Source organism: Mobula hypostoma, chromosome 7 (genome assembly GCF_963921235.1).
Source record: "Mobula hypostoma chromosome 7, sMobHyp1.1, whole genome shotgun sequence".
NCBI lineage: Eukaryota > Metazoa > Chordata > Chondrichthyes > Myliobatiformes > Myliobatidae > Mobula > Mobula hypostoma.
In genome coordinates, this window is record NC_086103.1 from 146,225,825 (window position 1) to 146,251,482 (window position 25,658).

General features: G+C 40.5%; 1 protein-coding gene across 3 annotated transcripts in view; it reads right to left on the reverse strand.

The window, feature by feature from the left end:
* The window catches only part of atp8a2 (ATPase phospholipid transporting 8A2), a 589,180-nt gene that overhangs the window by 511,101 nt on the left and 52,421 nt on the right, over nt 1–25,658 (reverse strand). For 2 of the 3 annotated variants that reach the window (XM_063054225.1, XM_063054228.1), the window contains exon 2: nt 578–625. In XM_063054225.1, coding sequence (XP_062910295.1) covers nt 578–617 — 40 coding nt within the window. In that variant the 5' untranslated portion in view covers nt 618–625. Of the gene's footprint in view, nt 1–577; nt 626–6,589; nt 6,607–25,658 lie in introns of those variants that run through there. The other variant, XM_063054230.1, reaches the window with a different exon arrangement.

A 25,658-nucleotide genomic window follows, 5' to 3' on the forward strand; every position in this document is an offset into this window, starting at 1 on the left:
AAAGCCTTTTCCTTCTGCCCTAATTTGTGTAATTCTTTTCCTAACCTTTTCCAATAAGAAAAATCTTGACAATGTTTTATTCTCTCAATGATGAACCTGTTCATAGTCTGATTTACTGTTTCTAATTTATATAAATTTTCTTTTGACATTCAGAGCCTCAACCTGCAGCATCATAATAATGGTTACTAAATGAATACAGATAAACTTAAATACTGGCATACATTACAATTAAAAAAAATGTAAGATCACCTAATACAAACCTCTCAATGATAAGTTTCGATATTGTTTCCATCTGGTACAGGTGACAGTACTTCACTCAATACTACTATTAAGTACAATTAGCATCTACACCACAAAAGCTTCAGTATACTACAAGATTGCGAGAGCTTCTCTGTAATAGTTTAATGGACCATAGTTGACATCAGATAATATGGCTAAATCTATTATTAAGTACTAACATTACATTGGCCACATTAGCACATGATCATTACAGTACTGCAGGAAAACTTGTTTTACTGCTGATTTCCTCCCAGGAAGAATGGCAATTAAAATTATGCAAGGATTTGGACACACTCACCCCTCTCCTCCTCTTCATAATCTTCTGACAGTTCTTCCATTTATGCAACTGAAAAGATAAATACCAAGCTGTCAGTGGCAATTCTATTTATAAATTGATCAAATTTTACTCCATTTTTGATATGTTGAATGATACAGTATTCATCAACTGAAATGTACAGTACATTTGTGGTGTTCTGCTCCTAGGATTAGGATTCTTTTCATGCCATATTTAAACAAAATGTAAATTCAGGTATACCGTACAATACAATTTATTCAGCTGAAGCACCTGCTGGAAGTGTTCAGATTACAGAGTAAACTTAAAGTCTGCAGAGAAACAAGACCTGCAAAATTAAAATTGATAATATACTTTCAATGATTGCAGTATCTCAAAATGAACCTCTTTCTGATCTATTGTCCCATGAAATTATCTTCATATGGCGGATGTGTCTATTTTATTTCTCACAAGGCATCATTTTGCATAATTTGTCCATGACTGAATGGAAGTCTCGTCAACAATCCCTTTCCTGTATTTCTGATAGTCATTAACTCACTCCATTGCACTTCGATATAGCAAATGCTTTCCAACCAAACTTATTCCTCGAGTAGTCTTCAGCACCTTCTTTCCCTGCCACCAGGCATCACAGTCTTAGGAAAGATGTCTGAATCGCACCAACAATGAACTTAAAACATTTAAACAGATCCCTGAAATCTGTAGTGGGAATCTGTGAGAAGAAGAACAGGTCTTACAATATCTGTTAACGAAAGAACCACTCCTATTTAGCAAGAAAAAAATTGAGCTCTCCTTCCCTTATTTTCACACAATTTTAATGAAGAAATGGCTAAGAGGAAATAAATTTCCCAGCTATAAGGCAATTGGATAACATCCAATTGAAAATGGGTTGGTTTTTATTATGAACATTGACATAGAACTTGAATACGAAATGTTTTCTATTTATGTTGCACCTTTCAAAGAGTCTCTCAGAGTATTTTACAGCCGATAAAGTACTTTGGAATTGCTGTCACTCCAATGCTCCACTTGGAACACCCACTGCCAGTTATCTGCACTCGAGTCAAAGAAGGGATGCATCTGCCAAGGAATGACACAGATCTCCTCTCTACCAATTCATTGATTGAGCTGATAATAAACAGCCTATGTGCAAAAGAAGATAAATCATGCAAATAATTAAAAAAGTAAATAAATAAGAGTTATAGAGTCATTAAAAGTGAGGTAATGGGGTCAGTTCGGCATTGAAGTGAGTGAAGTTATCCACGCTAGTTCAGGAGCCTGATGGTTGAAGTGTAATAGCTGTTACGGAACCTGGTGTGTGGGACCTAACCCTGTATAACTCCTGCCCGATGGTAGTAGAGAGAAGAAAGCATGGCCTGGATGATGGCGGTCCTTAATGATGGATGCTGCTGTCTTGTGACAATGCTCATTGTAAATGTGCTCGTTGATGGGAAGGTTTTGCCTGTGATGGACTGGGCTGACCACTTTTTGTAGGCTTTTCCATTCATGGGCACTGGCGTTTCCATACCAGGCCACGCCATACCATTTGTATACGTATACACACATATACAACTAACAATTAACCACCAGTTTTCAGTTGCTAATATATGTAACCAAGAAGCAGTAAGATTTAACCAAAACAAAGACCACCTGAAGACTTAAAGGTTTTACTTTAATATCCAATAGCTCACAGGTGAGCAAAAGCATAATATTAGATCAATAAAACAGAAACATCAAAACTTTTTAACATACAACAACTTCTCCTCAAGTTTCTGGCTGGGAAAAAGGAATACATATGAAAGATGGCACACACAAATCATTTTGGAAAATTTTTGCAATCAACCATGTTGTGTTCATGAAAATATTTGCATGGATTGTAAAATACTCTGCAACCCTCTAAGATTTTATATTTGTTATCTAATTGTGATAAATTAAAATATACCATTGAATCAATACAGTAATAAGACTATTATGCTTTGTTTCATGGTTGACAGATAATCCAGTTTGCTCAATCACATCTTATGTGTAGCCAATAGATGGGACAATTTCATGATTTTATGCAATAAAAATTATACCAGTAATGTGTAAAGACTGGCCACATGACCTTCTACACACCCATGCAAATATGTCTATCCCACGGTCGAAGGGATGCCAAACTCCACTGGTAGTCAGTATGATCAGCAAGGGTTTGCAAAACAGTGCATACTGTGGCCGGGGATGCAAGATAAAAAGCTGGCTTATGTGGGTTGGATTTTCCAGCACATTATGTAAGAAATCTAATTTGCTCATTGCAAGATCCTATAAATAGCAATGCCATAATGACCAGATAATCTGTTTTCATGTCTTGAAGGGTAAATGTTCCGGTATTTTCCCATGAGAATAAAAGGCAAGGCTAAAAGGTTTAGGGAACCATGGTTTTCAAGGGATATTGAGGCCCTGATTAAGGAGGAGGTGCATAGAAGTTATAAGCTGCAAGGAACAAATATGGTGCTTGAGGAGTACAAGAAATATAGTATTAGTATAAAATAATATAAATTATATATAAAACAGTATACAGTAATACAAATAGAAGTACAAGAAATAAAATATACCACAACAAACTAAACCATTTAGCTGTACCCTGCAGTGTCTGTCAGTGGATTATGAACTTCCTGACAGGAAGGAATCAGTATGTAAAGCTGGGCTCCTACTTGTCCAATCCAATGTCTATAAGCACAGGCTCTCCCCAGGGGTGTGTTCTTTCACCCCATCCTATTCTCACTTCATACAAGACAGTGGAAATTAAGATAGACTTCCACCGACAATCCCCTACTGCCCACACCCTCCTTGGAAATTAATGGTCAGTCTGCATCTGCGGTGAGTCAATCAAATTCCTTGGGACTCCTATTACCGATACATTGAAGCGGAACAAGCACATAACACTCATCACTAAAAGAAGTAGACATTGTTCTTCCTACACCAGCTGAGGAAACTTAACACCTCAGCGCTTACCCTGATAAACCTTTACTCAGCCATCATTGAGAGTGTTGCGACCACCTCTATCACCGTTCGGTTTCCCACTGCCTCCTCTCTCTCCAAGTCCAGGGTGCAGCAAGTGGTCCAAACAGAGAGAACAGGTCTATCGAACTGAGGCAAAACAGTACTGAGATCATGGACCATATCCATATTACAGAAGAGGAGGCGTTTACTGACTTGATGGTGCTAAGTCCCCAGGCCTGCTAAGGCATCTCCTCAAACGGGCATGGGAATGGTGAAGGTGGGGGGGGGGCAATTACCATCAGTTCGAGCAATCAATGTTCATGCCATTAGGCTGGAGGCTAACCAAACGGAATACAAGTCTTGCTCCTCCAACCTGAGTGTGGCCTCATTGCGGCAGCCGAGGAACAGGAGTTGGGATGTTATACTGAAGTTGTATAAGATGCCAGATTTGGAGGAATGTGTGCAGTTCCGGTCACTTAATGACAGGAAATAAATCAATCAAATTGAAAGAGTGTAGAGAAAATTTACAAGGACACTGCCAAGATTTGAAGACCTGAGTTATAGAGTAAGGTTGAATTGGTTAGGACTTCGTTTCCTGGAATGTACGAGAATGAGAGGAGATTTGATAGAGGTATACAAAATTATGAGGGTATGGATAGGATAAGTACAACAAGACCTTTTCCACTGAGGTTGTGTGAGACTAGAGGTCTTAGGTTAAGGGTGAAGGGTGAAATATTTAAGGAAAACTTTGGGGTAGGGAGAGGGCAAGGATCTTCTTCATTCAGAGTGTGAAATGGGCTTCCAGTAGAAGTGGTGGAATCAGGTTTGATAACAACATTTAAGTACATGGATGGGAGGATTATAGTCCAGGAATGGATCAATATGACTAAGCAGAATAACAGTTCAGCACAGACTAGACACCAAAGGACCTGTTTCTGAGCTGAAGGGCTCTTTGACTCCAATACCATAAATAATTGTAAGGACACTGGAGATAACAAATAATGCACAGTAAGTATATGGAACTTCAGTTCAACATGTTCGATGAAAGACATTACCTCTGGCAAAACAGCACCCTTCAGGAAGGACTCAGCAAACCAGGCAATCCATTCAATTTTCCAGCACTAACCTTCATCTCTGGATTTTCTCATCCAGAACTCTATCAATTTTTAACTTGGATAACTTAGCAACTGAGACTCCATAAGCACACTTGGGAAGAGAATGCCAAAGAATCAGTACCCTCAGGGTGAAGAAATTTATTCTTGTCTCTGTCCTGAAACACCTTATTTTGAGATTGGTTCAGGCTTTCCTTTTGCCTTTCAATTTTATTCACTCGTCCCCTCTAAAAATACAAAAGGATGATTCAAATAAATCCTATTACCTGAGTGCCAGCAAAGAAAAGTGAGATTTTTCATGTCATTAACATAAAATTGTTGAGGATTCACTTACGATAAATAATGTTTCAAAATTAGTTTCAAGGGGGAAGGGTGGTTGGTTGGTATGGGTTGTAAGGAGAGGCTAGATGGGCTATGACTGTCTTGCCTGGAGTACAGGAGGCTGAAGGGTGACCTTTAGAGGTTTATAAAATCATGAGGGGCACAGGTAAAGTGAATGGTTACAATCTTTTCTCTAGGGCAGAAGAGTCAAAAACTAGAGGGCTTACTTTTAAAGTGAGAGGGGCAAGATTTAAAAGTGACTTGACAGACAACTTTTTCCACACAGAGACTGGTGCATATATGGAAGGAGATGCTAGAGACAAGTACAATTTGACATTTAAAAGACAATTTGGTAGGTACAAGCATAGGAAATGTTTGGAGGGATAAGGACCAATAGCAGACAAACAGAACTAACGCAGTCAGACAACTTGATAGGCATGGACAAGTTGGGCCAAAGGGCTTGTGTCGCATAATGTTCTATGACTCTATTAATTCTTAGAATGCACTGACAATCTATTTATACTTATTACCAGTCTACTGGCAACCAAACATTTTCATCTCACCATTTCTCAAATTCTGAAGTAGTCAACTACTCAAAAAAATGTCTGGAATTTCCTTTTAGTGTGCACTTTGAAAACCCTCAAACTTGTTCCGAATGAACTGACATGTTATATCGAGAATTGTATTTCTAGTCATGTTTTATTTCCCCATGGATGGCAGATGTATTTTCTTCCAGTTGTTTCTCTGTTAAACCTTGTTAATGATTATAGTGAGAAGAAACTACCACAAATTCACCCATCAACCTTTAATGTTTACAAATACACCCCCTTGGAAAAATATAACACTTAATTTTTAAGCTTTTATTGGTATCTGCAGTATCTCTAAACAAATAAATAAAATAAAATACTTGGGCCTAAATTTATTTGTTGTGGACAATGATATCTTGCAGCAATTTTCAGAAAAGATTTTGCTTTTTGGGAGAAAAGCACTTGGCAAAGTCTTTAGTATTTTAAAGGCATTATATAAGTGAAGCAGTTTCTAAGAAATGGTGCTGTTTGCCAAATGGTTCATGAGATCAATTATTATTTTTCCACTTTAGTTCAAATTCAAGGAGAGAATCACAAGTAGTTCTCCATTACATATTTGTTCTAAACAAGGGAACAAACGAAACCTGCCATTTACATATACAGTATATTTTTAAATCATTTGAAGGTATTTTCGGTAAAAAAATACTTCAAAGTTCCTTTAAATTTTACATGTGGGATGATGGTGCTCATGTTGCTAATCCAAATACTTACAATATTCAAATCCAATTCAGCTCATAAAGTACAACAGAACCTGTTTCAGAGACAACGAGGTTAAATGACGAACCTCCTGATTAACAAACCTATTTGGTGGTACTGTACCAACGTTTGATGCTCGGCCTCTCTCCTACCCACCTCAGCATCATCTCACAATTCACTTTACATCAAAGGGGTAAATGTTCTATTAATGCGTTATTAATCTAATGAAATCTGGTGACAGCGCAACATAAATTTAACAAAAGGAAACTCACAACTAGTACTGTATTGACCGCAGAAAACTCCGCCCCGACCCAACAACTGATATTTACCGAGGAGCTCGTCTCCTTGACCGGAGATCACAAGGGATGAACGGCGGCACAGCGCCTCTCGCATTGTCGTCCCTGCGCCATCTGGTGGCCGGATTGAGGATCAATTCGGACCGCTGCGTTATGGTCGTAGGTCCCTTGATTGTTATCCCGAGTCCTGGTCACATACCGCTACCAACGCAGACTGTGACTTTTTAAAAATCCAATTCAAAGTGGAACAATTAAATAAAAATCCTTCATTAGCAAAAATGACCATGAAATTACAACTACACAATACGATCAATGATATCCTGGACAGATGCGTCGATAACAGTGCGAGATTTATTTCCTCAAGTTTGGGATAAGAACTGAACATTTTTGGTCTCGGACGTGGTAGGAATTCCTCAGGAAAATGTCTATAACAGTGACCTTATATCCATAATACAATATGAATTACGATATTTGCCGATGATTGGGCAGAATCCGGATACATTTTAAATCTTTTAAAATACTGTACAAAGAGGTTCACTTCCGTCTGCAGCAGAACCGAAATGACATCCAATCGATAACTGGAAAGCATACAACATGATGATAATCATCACTGACTGAAAACTTACCTACCTCCATGCCAATGCATTGCTGAATCCTTGCCTTGGAGATCAATGTTGACCAGAAACTTAATTAGAATAGTTACTGAAGTAATGTGGCTACAAGAGTAGATCAAATATATTTTTAAGCAAGTGACTCATCTCCTAATTCATTAGTTTTTCTATGACCAAAAGGCAGAGTATAATTATCATATTTCCTTCTACAACCTATTGCACGAAATGTGCCTGGACAATTGGGCATTACATCATAAAATAGGAATAGTGTAGGATTGGTGTAAATAGGTGGCTGGCATGAATTCAGCAGACCAAATGGTCTATTTCTGTAATGTATAATTTTATGACTAGTGTTTTGTAACACCAAAATTAATCAAAAGAAAAATGCAGAGGAGATTTACAAGGATGTCGCCTGTTTTGTGGGGTTTTCGTTATGAGAATAGGTTGAGTGTACTTGGCCTTTTCTCCTTGGAGTGACAGAGGATGAGAAGTAACCTGAGAGAGGTGTACAAGATGATGAGGGGCATTGATTGTGTGGATAACCGGAGGCTTTTTTCCCAGGGCTGAAATGGCTAACACGAGGAGGCATAGTTTTAAGGTGCTTGGAAATAGGTACTGAGGGGATGTCAGGGGTACATTTTTCACACAGAGAGTGGTGGGTGCGTGGAATGCACTGCCAGCATCGGTGGTGGAGGCTGATACAATAGGGTCTTTTAAGAGCCTGTTAGATCTGCTTGATCTGCTGATCTATCCCAGGCCACCAGACAAAGCTTCAAGTCAATACTTTCATTTAAACCACACCTAAATGTCCAGCATGCAGTTTCTCCAACACCTTAGCTCTCAGCTTGGATGGTACAACAACTCTGAATCTCCCCATCAAGGTCAAGTTCATCCCATCATTGGTAAAAATGTGGAAACTGGGATTTCTGCTGCACATTCTAGCCATTTTGGGTTATCATGTAGACCCAACACAGTATGGAGTCTTTTCTGGTTTCCTTTTGGATCATCTCTACCGTAATAGGGAGACTTTCGATTTTCATTAGGGAGATATGTTTGAGTTTTCCAATGACATCCTTGAACACTGCTGTGGCATCTTCCAGTACCTTCCCTAATTTGATTGCAGTTGACTCTATTGTAGAGGACGTGGCATGCACATGGTGGATGGATCTCCAATCAAGTTGTATTTGTCTCAGCCAATTGCGGCCCCATAATTCTGACCCTACTGTTTTTTTTTACCACGTACAAGCCCAATGTGGCTTGTTGGTTGTTGTATTTGGACTCAATAGTAAGGGGGTCAGATAGGCGATTCTGTGGATGCAGTCCAGAGACCCGGATGGTAGTTTGCCTCCCTGGTGCCAGGGTCCGGGATATTTCTGATCGCGTCCAAGATATCCTGAAGTGGGAGGGTGAGGTGCCAGATGTCGTGGTACATATAGGTACCAATGACATAGATAGGAAAAGGGAAGAGGTCCTGAAAGGAGAATAAAGGGAGTTAGGAAGGGAGTTGAGAAAAAGGACTGCAAAGGTAGTAATCTCGGGATTACTGCCTTTGCTACGTGACAGAGAGAGTAGGAATGCAATGAGGTGGAAGATAAATACGTGGCTGAGGGATTGGAGCAGGGGGCGGGGATTCAAGTTTTTGGATCATTGGGACCTCTTTTGGCGCAGGTGTGACCTGTACAAAAAGGACGGGTTACACTTGAATCCTAGGGGGACCAATATCCTGGCGGGGAGATTTGTGAGGGCTATTGAGGTGACTTTAAACTAGAATGGTTGGGAGGTGGGAATCAAATTAAAGAGACGAGGAGAGAGGAGGTTAGTTCACAACAGGGGGATGGGAACAAGTGCAGAGAGATAGAGGGGTGTAAAATGAGGGTAGAAGCAAAAAGTAGTAAGGTGAAAAGTAAAAGTGGCAGGCCGGCAAATCCAGGGCAAAAATCAAAAAGGGCCACTTTTCAACATAATTGTATAAGGGCTAAGAGTGTTGTAAAAGCAAGCCTAAAGGCTTTGTGTGTCAATGCAAGGAGCATTCGTAACAAGGCGGATGAATTAAAAGTGCAGATTGTTATTAATGAATATGATATAGTTGAGATCACAGAGACATGGCTCCAGGGTGACCAAGGATGGGAGCTCAACATTCAAGGATATTCAATATTCAGGAGGGATAGACATGAAAGAAAAGGATGTGGGGTAGCATTGCTGGTTAGAGAGGAGATTAACGAAATAGAAAGGAAGAACATTAGCTGGGAGGATGTGGAATCGATATGGGTAGAGCTGCATAACACTAAGGGGCAGAAAACGCTGGTGGGAGTTGTGTACAGGCCACCTAACAGTAGTAGTGAGGTTGGGAATGACATTAAAGAGGAAATTAGAAATGCGTGCAATAAAAGAACAGCAGTTTTAATGGGTGACATCAATCTACATATAGATTGGGTGAACCAAATTGGTAAGGGTGCTGAGGAAGAGGATTTCTTGGAATGTATGCGGGATGGTTTTTTGAACCAACATGTCAAGGAACCAACTAGAGAGCAGGCCATTCTAGACTGGGTATTGAGCAATGAGGAAGGGTTAATTAGCAATCTTGTCATGAGAGACCCCTTGGGTAAGAGTGACCATAATATGGTGGAATTCATCATTAAGATGGAGAGTGACATATTTAATTCAGAAACAAAGGTTCTGAACTTAAAGAAGGGTAACTTTGAAGGTATGAGACGTGAATTAGCTAAGATAGACTGGCAAATGATACTTAAAGGGTTGACGGTGGATATGCAATGGCAAGCATTTAAAGATCGCATGGATGAACTACAACAATTGTTCATCCCAGTTTGGCAAAAGAGTCAATCAGGGAAGGCAGTGCACCCGTGGCTGACAAGGGAAATTAGGGATAGTATCAATTCCAAAGAAGAAACATACAAATTAGCCAGAAAAAGCAGCTCACCTGAGGACTGGGAGAAATTCAGAGTCTAGCAGAGGAGGACAAAGGGCTTAATTAGGAAAGGGAAAAAAGATTATGAGAGAAACTGGCAGGGAACATAAAAACTGACTGTAAAAGCTTTTATAGATATGTGAAAAGAAAAAGATTGATTAAGACAAATGTAGGTCCCTTACAGACAGAAACAGGTGAATTGATCATGGGGAACAAGGACATGGCAGACCAATTGAATAACTGCTTTGGTTCTGTCTTCACTAAGGAGGACATAAGTAATCCTCCGGAAATAGTAGGGGACCGAGGGTCTAGTGAGATGGAGGAACTGAGGGAAATACTTGTTAGTAGGGAAGTGGTGTTAGGTAAATTGAAGGGATTAAAGGCAGATAAATCCCCAGGGCCATATGGTCTGCATCCCAGAGTGCTTAATGAAGTAGCCCAAGAAATAGTGGATGAATTAGTGATAATTTTTCAAAACTCTTTAGATTCTGGACTAGTTCCTGAGGATTGGAGGGTGGCTGATGTAACCCCGCTTTTTAAAAAAGGAAGGAGAGAGAAACTGGGGAACTATAGACCGGTTAGCCTAACATCGGTGGTGGGGGAAATGCTAGAGTCAGTTATCAAAGATGTGATAACAGTACATTTGGAAAGCGGTGAAATCATCGGACAAAGTCAGCATGGATTTGTGAAAGGAAAATCATGTCTGACGAATCTCATAGAATTTTTTGAGGATGTAACTAGTAGAGTGGATAGGGGAGAACCAGTGGATGTGGTATATTTGGATTTTCAAAAGGCTTTTGACAAGGTCCCACACAGGAGATTAGTGTGCCAACTTAAAGCACACAGTATTGGGGGTATGGTATTGATGTGGATAGAGAATTGGTTGGCAGACAGGAAGGAAAGAGTGGGAATAAACGGGACCTTTTCAGAATGGCAGGCGGTGACTAGTGGGGTACCGCAAGGCTCAGTGCTGGGACCCCAGTTGTTTACAATATATATTAATGACTTAGATGAGGGAATTAAATGCAGCATCTCCAAGTTTGTGGATAACACGAAGCTGGGCAGCAGTGTTAGCTGTGAGGAGGATGCTAAGAGGATGCAGGGTGACTTGGATAGGTTAGGTGAGTGGGCAAATTCATGGCAGATGCATTTTAATTGGATAAATGTGAGGTTATCCACTTTGGTGGCAAAAACAGGAAAACAGATTATTATCTGAATGGTGGCCGATTAGGAAAAAGGGAGAGGGTGCAACGAGACCTGGGTGTCATTATACACCAGTCATTGAAAGTGGGCATGCAGGTACAGCAGGCGGTAAAAAAGGTGAATGGTATGCTGGCATTCATAGCAAGAGGATTCGAGTACAGGAGCAGGGAGGTACTGCTGCAGTTGTACAAGGCCTTGGTGAGACCACATCTGGAGTATTGTGTGCAGTTTTGGTCCCCTAATCTGAGGAAAGACTTGCCATAGAGGGAGTACAAAGAAGGTTCACCAGATTGATTCCTGGGATGGCAGGACTTTCATATGATGAAAGACTGGATCGACTAGGCTTATACTCGTTGGAATTTAGAAGATTGAGGGGGGATCTTATTGAAACATATAAAATCCTAAAGGGATTGGACAGACTAGATGCAGGAAGATTGTTCCCGATGTTGGGGAAGTCCAGAATGAGGGGTCACAGTCTGAGGATAAAGGGGAAATCTTTTAGGACCGAGATTAGGAAAAACTTCTTCACACAGAGAGTGGTGAATCTGTGGAATTCTCTGCCACAGGAAACAGTTGAGGCCAGTTCATTGGCTATATTTAAGAGGGAGTTAGATATGGCCCTTGTGGCTAAAGGGATCGGGGGTATGGAGGGAAGGCTGGGGTGGGGTTCTGAGTTGGATGATCAGCCATGATCATAATAAATGGCAGTGCAGGCTCGAAGGGCCGAATGGCCTACTCCTGCACCTATTTTCTATGTATTTCAGTGCTATAAATGTCATTCCCACAGGAGTTACCTTTTCTCCAGTAAATTGGATACCTGCAGGCTTCAGTTTAGTACCTTTGAAATGCCGTTCAAACATATTTTGTGGAATAGCTGCAGTAGCTGAGCCAGTGTCCAATACCATTTTAATAAATTTTCCACTCAGCTCTGGTGTAAGCCATATTGCTTTTCTATTGTTAGTTTTCACACTGTAGATGTCAAGGCTACCTAGTCCTGTGTCACTTTCATCATTATCAGATTTTTCATCAATAACATGCAGATTGGTGCTCTTCTTGGAACTGTAATTTGACTTTTTATCTTTTTCTCTTCACTGTTGCAGTCCATTCATTGTTGTGTGTCTGACATGCTCTTTGTACGTGTCCTACTTGGTTGCATTTTCTGCAAGTTTCACCTTCAAACCTGCATTGGTCTGGTGTATGTGAGCCCCTGCCACAACAATAACATAATTTGTTCAGCCAGGCAGGTTTCTGTCCAGACATTGCAATTTTGTTCACACTCACTTTCATTCCTGACTTCAACTCCCTTGCGTCTGGCTGCTGCTTCCATTGAGAAAGGCATTTCACCTGCTCTTTTAAGTATGACTTGTGCTTCAGTTCAGTTATTTTTGAATGCTTTCTTGTAAGGTTCCACAAAGTAAATGATGTCTACTTGGGGTATTGTCAACAGTTTTGGGCCCCATATCTCGGAAATAATGTGTTGTCATTGGAGACAGTCCAGAGGAGGTTCACAAGGATGATTCCAGAAATGAAGCGGTTAACATATGAAGGGTGTTTGGCAGCTTTGGGTCTGTACTCACTGGAATTTAGAAGAATGCATGAGAATCTCATTAAAACCTACTGAATGTTGAAAGAATTAGATAGAGGGGATGTGGGGAGGATGTTTCCTATGGCTGGAGTATCCAGAACCAGAGGGTACAACCTCAAAATTGAGGGGTGACCTTTTAGAACAGAGGTAAGGAGGATTTTTTTTAGCCAGAGAGTAGTAAATCTGTGGAATGCTCTGCCAGACTGTGGTGGAGGCCAAGTCTGTGCATATATTTAAGGTGGAAGGTGATTATTTCCTGACCAGCCAGGATATCAAAGGAAATAGCAAGAAAGCAAGTGTATGGGGTTGAGTGCGATCTGGGATCAGCCATGATGGAATGGCAGAGCAGACTCAATGGGCTAATGTACTAATTCTGCTCCTGTGTTTTATGATCTCATGACTCAGTACATCATTGAGCCAACAATGCTCAGACAATTAAGTTCAGCCACATAAGCTGAAATGAACTCCCCTTCTTTTTGGTTCTGCTTATGAAACCTGAAGCATTCTGCAATCAACAATGATTTCAGTTCTAAACGTGCCTGCATTGCTTTCATAGTATCAGTAAAGTTCATTTCACCTGGTTTAGTTGGAGCAGTTAAACTTCGAGGGAAACTGAATGCTTTTCCACCTGTTGCACTCAGTAACATTGGCTCTGACTTTTCATTGCTTGTTTTATTTGCTTCAAAATACTGCTTAATTCATTCAGTATACATAATCCAGTTATCTGTTGTGCAGACAAAATATCTATATTTCGGAAGTAGCCAGGTATGTTTTTAAAAATTCTTATTGTTATTGTCACCTGATAGTCACTGTTTTTCCCTTCTTTCTCCCCTTCCAAAAAAACAGAACATGTTGCACTTTTTAAAAAAAAACTCAAACATCTCACTGCGCTTCAACAGGTAGAAGTCATTTCAGGTTCATTTTAAAACTTACTTGTTGCCAGTGTTATGTTTTCTAACTACAGAAATTAACTGAAAAAACAAAACAGGAACTCAAAGATAAACAACAGGAGTTCTGCAGATGCTGGAAATTCAAGCAACATACATCAAAGTTGCTGGTGAACGCAGCAGGCCAGGCAGCATCTATAGGAAGAGGCGCAGTCGACGTTTCAGGCCGAGACCCTTCGTCAGGACTAACTGAAGGAAGAGTGAGTAAGGGATTTGAAAGCTGGAGGGGGAGGGGGAGATGCAAAATGATAGGAGAAGACAGGAGGGGGAGGGATGGAGCCGAGAGCTGGACAGGTGATAGGCAGAAGGGGATACGAGAGGATCATGGGACAGGAGGTCCGGGAAGAAAGACGGGGGGGGGGGTGACCCAGAGGATGGGCAAGAGGTATATTCAGAGGGACAGAGGGAGAAAAAGGAGAGTGAGAGAAAGAATGTGTGCATTAAAAAGAGTAACAGATGGGGTACGAGGGGGAGGTGGGGCCTAGCGGAAGTTAGAGAAGTCAATGTTCATGCCATCAGGTTGGAGGCTACCCAGACGGAATATAAGGTGTTGTTCCTCCAACCTGAGTGTGGCTTCATCTTTACAGTAGAGGAGGCTGTGGATAGACATGTCAGAATGGGAATGGGATGTGGAATTAAAATGTGTGGCCACTGGGAGATCCTGCTTTCTCTGGCGGACAGAGCGTAGATGTTCAGCAAAGCGGTCTCCCAGTCTGCGTCGGGTCTCACCAATATATAAAAGGCCACATCGGGAGCACCGGACGCAGTATATCACCCCAGTTTACTTTACTTTACCCAGTTACAGTTTACAGTAACTCAAAGATAACTTGTGTTAGTTTAGTTTTTACTTCAATGAGGCGCACACTTATGATGTAGTGGCGTAATAACTTATGCCATTCATGTACTTCTTACGTATAATCCATAATGAATTATGTAAACAAACAATATATTTACAATATTATTCAAATATTACTGAAACAAATACACAACTAGGACTGAAACAACAATTCAATATAATACTCCCTGTAATTTTACAAAGCTACTGCTTCATTTGTGTGAGTTGCCTGTTTGACTTCATCAAATTAAAATTGACTTCAACAAATGAATGCAATATTACATTCTCTTATAGGGCTGTCGTCAGAGGTTGAGATTGCAATTGCACAAGCTGTTGCTTCTGGTGAGTAAGCATGAGATTCAAAAAATGGGTGGGACCTATCAGGACTTTCAACGGAGCTTAAGATCATTTGGGTTATTGGGCACTTGGCAAGGGCCATTTAAAGGAAGTTAAATTTAAGCAGTGAGACCATTCTGTGAGTGGTCCAGTGTGGGGAGCTGAGGCTTTGGCTTAAGAAGCTTCCGATGAGGCTAAGTAAGCTTCTGGTAAGTTTCTTTCTTTCTTATTGCATAGTTAGAGCAACGGGAATTACTGCCAGGACAGTGGAGTACTCCTCCTGTGGGATGTGGGAAGACAAGAAGACCTACAATATCCCTGATGACTACACCTGCAAGAAGTGCAACCAGCTGCAGCTTCTTGCAGACTGTGTTGGGGAACTGGAGCTGAATAAACTCTGGACCATACGGAAGGCTGAGGGATTGATTCACAGGACATACAGGGAAGTAGTTACACATAAGGTACAGGACACTGGTAACTTGGAGACCGTCAGGAGGAAAGGGGACAGGCAGCCAGTGCAGGGTACCCTTGTGGCCATTCCCCCTCAATAAAAAGTATTGGAAATGATGGGGGGAAGGGGGGAGAGGGGGAAGGAGGGGAGAGACAACTCAGCAGAGGAGAAGAAGCAGCATACAAATTAGCCAGAAAAAGTGGCTCACCTGAGGACTGGGAGAAATTCAGAGTTCAGCAGAGGAGGACAAAGGGCTTAATTAGGAAGGGGAAAAAAGATTATGAGAGAAAACTGGCAGGGAACATAAAAACTGACTGTAAAAGCTTTTATAGATATGTGAAAAGAAAAAGATTGGTTAAGACAAATGTAGGTCCCTTACAGACAGAAACAGGTGAATTGATTATGGGGAGCAGGGACATGGCAGACCAATTGAATAATTACTTTGGTTCTGTCTTCACTAAGGAGGACATAAATAATCTTCCGGAAATAGTAGGGGACAGAGAGTCCAATGAGATGGAGGAACTGAGGGAAATACATGTTAGTAGGGAAGTGGTGTTAAGTAAATTGAAGGGATTAAAGGCAGATAAATCCCCAGGGCCAGATGGTCTGCATCCCAGAGTGCTTGAGGAAGTAGCCCAAGAAATAGTGGATGCATTAGTGATAATTTTTCAAAGCTCTTTAGATTCTGGACTAGTTCCTGAGGATTGGAGGGTGGCTAATGTAACCCCACTTTTTAAAAAAGGAGGGGGAGAGAAACCAGGGAATTATAGACCGGTTAGCCTAACATCGGTGGTGGGGAAACTGCTAGAGTCAGTTATCAAAGATGTGATAACAGCACATTTGGAAAGCAGTGAAATCATCGGACAAAGTCAGCATGGATTTGTGAAAGGAAAATCATGTCTGACGAATCTCATCGAATTTTTTGAGGATGTAGCTGGTAGAGTGGATAGGGGAGAACAAGTGGATGTGGTATATTTGGATTTTCAAAAGGCTTTTGACAAGGTCCCACACAGGAGATTAGTGTGCCAACTTAAAGCACACGGTATTGGGGGTAAGGTATTGATGTGGATAGAGAATTGGTTGGCAGACAGGAAGCAAAGAGTGGGAATAAACGGGACCTTTTCAGAATGGCAGGCAGTGACTAGTGGGGTACCGCAAGGCTCAGTGCTGGGACCCAGTTGTTTACAATATATATTAATGACTTGGATGAGGGAATTAAATGCAGCATCTCCAAGTTTGTAGATGACACGAATCTGGGCGGCAGTGTTAGCTGTGAGGAGGATGCTAAGAGGATGCAGGGTGACTTGGATAGGTTAGGTGAGTGGGCAAATTCATGGCAGATGCAATTTAATGTGGATAAATGTGAAGTTATCCACTTTGGTGGCAAAAACAGGAAAACAGATTATTATCTGAATGGTGGCCGATTAGGAAAAGGGGAGGTGCAACGAGACCTGGGTGTCATTATACACCAGTCATTGAAAGTGGGCATGCAGGTACAGCAGGCGATGAAAAAGGTGAATGGTATGCTGGCATTTATAGCAAGAGGATTCGAGTACAGGAGCAGGGAGGTACTACTGCAGTTGCACAAGGCCTTGGTGAGACCACACCTGGAGTATTGTGTGCAGTTTTGGTCCCCTAATCTGAGGAAAGACATCCTTGCCATAGAGGGAGTACAAAGAAGGTTCACCAGATTGATTCCTGGGATGGCAGGACTTTCATATGATGAAAGACTGGATGAACTAGGCTTATACTCGTTGGTATTTAGAAGATTGAGGGGGGTTCTGATTGAAACATATAAAATCCTAAAGGGATTGGACAGGCTAGATGCAGGAAGATTGTTCCCGATGTTGGGGAAGTCCAGAATGAGAGGTCACGGTTTGAGGATAAAGGGGAAGCCTTTTAGGACCGAGATTAGGAAAAACTTCTTCACACAGAGAGTGGTGAATCTGTGGAATTCTCTGCCACAGGAAACAGTTGAGGCCAGTTCATTGGCTATATTTAAGAGGGAGTTAGATATGGCCCTTGTGGCTCAAGGGATCAGGGGGTATGGAGGGAAGGCTGGTGCAGGGTTCTGAGTTGGATGATCAGCCATGATCATACTGAATGCGGTGCAGGCTCGAAGGGCCGAATGGCCTACTCCTGCACCTATTTTCTATGAGAGCTACGGCAGTCAGGTCCCTGACAATGAGTCTGGTTTTGTTACTCAGAAGGGAAGGGGGAAGAGGTGGACAGTAGTGATAAGGGATTCTTTGGTTAGGGGAACAGGCAGGAGGTTCTGTGGATGTGAACAAGGTTCCCTAATGAACATAGAACAGTTCAACACAGCTCAAATCCTCTCAATGCACAAATTTCTCAAGTTAAACTCCTCATATGAGTATAATCCTCTGGGGCCAAGGGACAAAACACAGTACCAACTGTCACACACTGCACATATAGTACATACCGTATAGTTATGACAGCAGTAAAATATGCAATCACACAAAAATATATATATATACACCCCAAGTCCAAATGTCACGGCCTGTAGATTGATGGTGCAGCAGGTCCTCTTCATTGTAGTGTGTTAGGTTGTAGAGGCCTCACGGAGTCCAAACAAAGGTATAATTATTTCTTCACTCCATTTCCTCACTTGCAAACCCCAGTCAATACACATTGGCAATAACATCCTTCTACACAATCTTCATCAACAGAGGTGCATGACAGAGCTGTGTGTTTAGCCCCTTCTCTACTTGCTTTACACCTATGATTGTGTGGCTATACACAGCTCCAACATCATTTTCAAGTTTGCTGATGATACTGCTGTTGTGGACCGAATCAAAGGTGGTGATGAATCAGCATACTGGAGGGAGATGGAAAATTTGGCTGAGTGTGTTAGAACAACAACCTCTCACTCGATGTCAGCAAGACCGTGGAACTGATTGTAGACATCAGGAGAGGAAAACCAGAGGTCCACAAGTCAGTCCTCATTGGAGGATCAGAGGTGGAGAAAATTAGTAACTTTAAATTCCTCGATGTTACTATTTCAGAGGATCTGCCCTGGACTCAGCAATTGCAAAGAAAACATGGCAGCACCTCGACTTCCTTCGGAGTCTGCAGGGATTCGCCATTACATCTAAAACTTTTGACAAGCTTCTATAGGTGTGCAGTGGAGAACATATTGACTGGCTGTGGCATGGCCTAGCATGGATACATTGCTGCCTTTGAATGGAAAATTTTGCAAAAGGAGTGGATTTGGCCCAGTAAATCACGGGTAAAACCCTCCCAACCATTGAACACATGAAATACTGTTGTTGGAAAGCAGAGATGCCCACCTCCGGGTCATAGTCTCTTCATGCTGCTGCCATCAGGTCGTAAGTCCAAGAACCTTAAGACTAGTGACTAGTGGCGTCCCACAAGGATCTGTTCTGGGACCTCTACTTTTCATGATTTTTATTAACGACCTGGATGTGGGGGTAGAAGGGTGGGTTGGCAAGTTTGCAGACGACACAAAGGTTGGTGGTGTTGTAGATAGTGTAGAGGATTGTCAAAGATTGCAGAGAGACATTGATAAGATGCAGAAGTGGGCTGAGAAGTGGCAGATGGAGTTCAACCCGGAGAAGTGTGAGGTGGTACACTTCGGAAGGACAAACTCCAAGGCAGAGTACAAAGTAAATGGCTGGATACTTGGTAGTGTGGAGGAGCAGAGGGATCTCGGGGTACATGTCCACAGATCCCTGAAAGTTGCTTCACAGGTGGATAGGGTAGTTAAGAAAGCTTATGGGGTGTTAGCTTTCATAAGTCAAGGGATAGAGTTTAAGAGTCGCGATGTAATGATGCAGCTCTATAAAACTCTGGCTAGGCCACACTTGGAGTATTGTGTCCAGTTCTGGTCACCTCACTATAGGAAGGATGTGGAAGCATTGGAAAGGGTACAGAGGAGATTTACCAGGATGCTGCCTGGTTTAGAGAGTATGGATTATGATCAGAGATTAAGGGAGCTAGGGCTTCACTCTTTGGAGAGGAGGAGGATGAGAGGAGACATGATAGAGGTGTACAAGATAATGAGGAATAGATAGACTGGATAGCCAGCGCCTCTTCCCCAGGGCACCACTGCTCAATACAAGAGGACATGGCTTTAAGGTAAAGGGTGGGAAGTTCAAGGGGGATATTAGAGGAAGGTTTTTTACTCAGTTGGTGCGTGGAAGGCACTGCCTGAGTCAGTGGTGGAGGCAGATACACTAGTGAAGTTTAAGAGACTACTAGACAGGTATATGGAGGAATCTAAGGTGGGGGGGCTTATATGGGAGGCAGGGTTTGAGGGTCGGCACAACATTGTGGGCCGAAGGGCCTGTACTGTGCTTTACTATTCTATGTTCTAGGTTCTAAGACTTACACCACTAGGTTCAAGAACAGTCATTACCCCTCAAACATCAGGCTCTTGAAACAAAAGGGATAAATACACTCACTTGCCCCATCAAAGAAATGTTCCTACAACCAGTGATCATACTTTAAGGATTCTTTATCTAATTATCTCACGTTCTCATTATATTTTGCTATTTATACCTGCATTTGCACAATTTGCTGTCTTCTGCACTCTGGTTGATCTTTCATTGATCCTGTTATAGTTACTATTCTATAGATTTGCTGAATATGCCCACAAGAAAATGAATCTCAGAGTTACACGGTGACATATGTACTTCGATAATAAATTTAATTCGTACTTCGTAAAAGATGCCAATTTTTTTTCAGTTATATAATAGAATAAGAGAGGCAAGAGTGGACATCTGACCACTGGAAAATTACCTGGATTAATGGGGAACAACAAAATGGTGGGTGAACTGAATAAGTATTTCAAACTTCAAAGTACATTCATTATCAGAGAATGCATAAATTATATAACTTTGAGATTTGTTTGCTTATTTTGCATAAATCTTCACTGTGGATGACACTGGCAGCTTGCCAGAAATTTGAGAATGTCAGGGGCAGAAGTGAGTGTAGTCACCATCAAGAAGGTGCTTGAGAAGCTGAAAGGTCAAAGTCAATACGGAATCCTTGCCTGACTAATCTGTTGAAATCCTGTGAGGAAATTACAGGCAGTACAGACAGAGGAGAGTCGGTGGCTTCAATTACTTCGATTTTCAGAAGGCATTCGACAAAATGCCACACGAGGCTGCCAAGCAAGATAAGAACTCATGGACTCCAACACCTTCCCAACCAGTCAGGCTAACTGGTCTGTAATTTCCTGTCTTTTTCCTCCCTCCCTTCTTGAAGAGTGGAGTGACATACCCAACATAAAAGACAACCCCACCCCACCCTCCCAAAATCAGGCCTGAAAGCATGTAATACCAGACTCAAGCACAATTACTATCAAGACTATTGAACAATGACCTTTGTGCGAGGAGATGGACTCTTGACTTCACAGTCCATCTTGCTTTCATCTTGAACTTTGTTTACCTGTACTGCACTTTCTGTGTAACTGCAACACTTTATTCTGCTTTGTTATTATTCTCTTTGTCTTACCTTAATGCACTGTTGTAATGAAATCACTTGCACAGATGCTATGCAAGACATGTTTTTCACTGTTCATCAGTACATTTGATAATAAATTGATTTGAGGAAAATCTTGTTAACAGTTGCAGTTTAAGTTACAGCAGATCAAAAGAATCAAGTGCATGAAGTATTGAAGGCATTACATTTATACACATTACTACAAGATTTTGTCACCTGGAGACCAATTGGTGACATTAATGTCATCTGCCTGTTCAATATATTTTCATCCACTAGATGTTAAATTACTGACTTTAGGTTAAGGACAAAGGGAAAGGAAAAATACTGTGTATTTAACCGTATTGAGTTGTGAAGTTAAACTAAAAGGAAATTAGAAAAATAATTTAGATTGTGCTAACTGAAAATGCTGGAAATATACAGCAGGTCAGGCAGTACCTGTAAAAAGAGAACACAGTCAACATTTCAAGTTGTAGACTGTTCATTAAAACTGGAAGAGAAAATAAGTTTTAAGCACCAGAAAAGCTGGTGAAGGGGCTGACATGATGAGGCCAGAGTTGCTATGAGAATATATTGTAGAAGTCATCCAGTTGAAGGGTTAATGGGAAAACTAGAGATTAACCAAAAATAAGAAAGTCAATATTCTTACTGTAACTGTAAGTAATCCGTCTGTGATATTGGCTCGGTTTCTCTGTCAGAACAGTCTGACCAATTGTGCATGCACTGCTGCTGTTCCCACATTTTCACACTCCTTTGTGTTGTCGTTCCTCAACTGTCCACATGTCATAGCTTGTTTCCATTCTCTGACTGCACCCATTAATTTGCCTATGATCTCATCAACTTTTTCCTCTGCTAACCCTGCCCTTCATTTATCAATATTCCTTTTGTCCTGCCCTTCCCTCTCTGAAATTTAAAACTTGTTTTCTTTCTTTCTGATGAAGGGTCTTTGACTTAGATTTACATGGTTTCACTTTTCATAGATCCTGGCTGACCTGCTGTATGCTTCCAGTGTTTCCACATTTTTTAATGAAATTAGGATCAATTAAATGGATTGTCTAGTTAATGACAAAGCAATAATTACTTATTCCTGACATTGATGGAAGTTTTCCATAAAATGCCTTAATCCCTGCTATGGATTTCTCCATTTCTGACATCAATTTCATTCTGAATGCAAGAGATCTCCGACTTCGAGAAGTGCAAATAAATGATCAGCCAATTATGCTGAAATAACCAAGACAGAAAAGCAGAAAACAAAAGGCTCCAATTTTTAACCTGGTATATGACTATAAATATATGATTGAAAGTAAACTAAAATATACAGTATATTTTTTTGAATAAGAAAACTGTGGAATTTTATTCTGAAATAATTCCACATAAAATTAGATGTTCCAGCATAGAGTGAATTCAGCAGCAACTATGCCATGTGCAATTAAAAACTTAAGTTAGAAGGCAACAGAATACAATATTCTCAAGTGATTTTAGTAAATATAGTTTGTGAGATATTCAAGTTCTTGTTAAATATTTTATTCTTGTAGTTTCAAAAGGAATCCTTATTTTTTTCACTGAGTGTATGCTGACTGCTGGCTCTCAGCACATTCCCATTCCTCCACATTCCTCCCTGTAATCCATTCTCTCACATGCCACTCAATTCCCTAGCCCTCCATCTTCCCTCTCTTGCAACATGAAAACACTAGAAACAACTTGCCCGTTGCCAATTAAGCTACCAGCACATCTCTGGGAGGTGGGAGGTGGGAGGAAGTCGGAGTACCCGGGGGAATCCTACACTGTTGAAGGGACAACCTATCCACTCCACACTGACAGCATTTGAGATCAGAATCAAAAGTGATTCACTTAAGCTGTCTGCAACACCTTCCAATGTTCCATTGCTGTCAATTCAGTGAAATCACGAGGTGCTCATGCAATAGAAGAGTAGAATATCATTAACATCAACAACTGGAATTTGTTATTTTATTGATGTAATAACTACTGAACTGGTGTCAATTTAACACGACTACACCACCAAATAGTAAAAATATTGCCTTTAAAGCACCTGCAAAATCCAAGCCAATAGCATTTAAACAGGTACTTTTAACAGAGAAAAATATTGAAATAGTCAAATTTTAAAGCAGAAGCTCACTTAAATTTGCACATACTACAATGCCTGAGAATATCTGAGAGTCGTATCCAATATTTAAATGTGAAATACACAAGGCTTCCTGCAATAACCTAATTATGCAAATTATTTTTAATATCCAGCATACTGAAAAAAATGGCATGGCTTTATCCTTTGGTATTAAATAGACTACTGATGTAAAGAATTATTTTATTTTTAAAAAAACACCTTCGGGGATGGGTGGTGGCTGGAAGAATTTGTAGTTATTCTGAGTTCTGCAGTAGTCCGGCTCCTTTTGCTCTCCACCCACCAAAAACTAATTGGAAATGTATCTTTTCAGGGTCTCTGTCATATTCATATTACCAATGAAGCTGGATAGTGTGTGAATAATACATGATATAATTAGTTTATCTAAAATCTCGTAACAAGTAAACAGCTGTCACTTAAGAAAGGGCAAATCTACCAATTCCATTTTGAAATCATTACTGTTCCACCTTGGCAAGAACTGTTAATTCAATTATTGCACTCCTTTGTAGATAAAGAACCCAGCACCAAGTCTGAAAACAAATCAGGGATGTATCACACCATTCTAATAATGGAGGTTGTCAAATGGGAGACCACTAGTAGTAAAATAATGTTGCATATTGTTTATAAAATGCCAAAACCTTGGCCCCCATATGCCTTGGACAAATAACACTTGAAGATTTTTAAAAAAAAACTATTGCAAGGTTCTGGAATGAGAATATCAAGTGCTCAAATTCTGTACTTCCTGATGCAGAATATAGTTTTCCAAGCTCCTAAACAATACAACTCTTCCATCAGGCTTTTCTCTATCCCTCAAAGCTTACAAAATATATCACTAACAAGGGAAAGTTCTCTTTCCTACTGTTGTCTATGTTGGGAAGAATACTTTGTGGAACAAATCCACCAATCAGAAGCTATGAAGGCATAAATGGCAAGTTTACCAAGTAAATTTAGATTGAATAAACAAGGAAACATAAGAAAATCTGACACGACATAGAAACTCATTTTCAGCAAAGCCAGTTTGAATTACTTTGTTGGCATAACTTGTATTAATACCAAATTAAACAAAAGACTTGTTTTTAAGAGTGAAGTGGGTTGGTCGAAGAAGACAGGAAATATTTGTACATAATCTCATTGAGTTCATACCACACAATTGCTTTCAAATCCAAAATTTATGGCAACTATCTTGAAATTTAGTGGAAAACTTAGACAATTCCATTGTAAATGTTTGCAGTATTTTTATTTGCAGAAAATCAAGCTTATTTTCCGTGTGTAAATTTTTATTTTATTTATCATATTCAAAGATTATGAGCAATTTAATTCTGCTCGCCAGATACTTTATACTATTAGTCAGACTGAATGACAAATGTTTTGTTAGTCTGCACTATTATCTTGTAACACAAAAAGAGCACACCATGAATCATAATTGCATCTACAATACAATGTATTACATATATGATTAATCATGTCCAATAATATACTTCAGGTTGGCTCATTTCCTTCAGTTCCAATCATTCCAATGACAAAGTGCTCAGCTCAACAAAAAAAAATCTAAAAAAATAAAGCTTCAGCAAGAAGCAATAAGAATGTATTTCATGGTTCTATAATAGAATCTATAACCTTTGTTTTATAAATTCCCATAAGTCAGATTCCTAGTGCTTTGAAGTTTCCAAAATGAACAAGCAGCTTGAGTAAAGCGCTCCTTAATCAATTACTGGACCCCAAAATTGGCTGTCGACAAATTGGACAAGTGGAGTTTTCAGAAAGCCAGCGGTCAATACAATGAATATGAAATTCATGTGCACATGGTAGTCTTCTAAGCTTGTTCCCAACTGCATAGTCATTAATACAAACACTGCAGGTTTTACTGACTTCATTCTCTGCGCTAATGTTTCCGTAATTCCGAGTCATAAGATTGTCAATTTGTTCTTTGGTCAGACCCCTCTGGCGCTCCTCTTCATCGTCATCATTCAACAAGAAGAAGTGAGCAAGCCGTAATATTGGCAAGGTACCATTTTCTACCAAACTATTTGTATCTCGAATTTGCCTGGTCTCAATGCTTTCAGCAGCACGGTCAAGATTCTCATTCTGCATACTTTCATTCATTTGAACCCTTGCAGCCTGGTCTCCAGCTAATCTCTCATTTGATTCATTTCTTGAATTAGAGAGATTTAGGTTTGAACTGGTCTGTGAGCTAACCGAATCAAAGCTATCAGACGGGTTCTGCTGAACTCTTTGGTTAAGTTCAGAATCTGAATCATTCTCCATTAGGGAGCTTAGCTCACCAAATCCTGTCATAATCTGACGTAGTATTGACCTCAAGGCTATAGATGATGGCTCACCAAGCCCAGTCTCAGATATCCTGCGCAGAGGTATACGGATGGTGCTGACATAAGTCCTAATTCCGGCAAGTTCTGATCGTGAGATAGTACGGCGGAAACCACCACTATCACTTTCAAAAGTCACTGTATTTTCTGCCATTCGGACACGGGAACGAGTTCTATTCGCAATACTATCACGATCTCGATTTTCTCCAGGACGTATCCTTCTAACTTGAAGATCCAACATAATAGTTGGATGCCTTCGA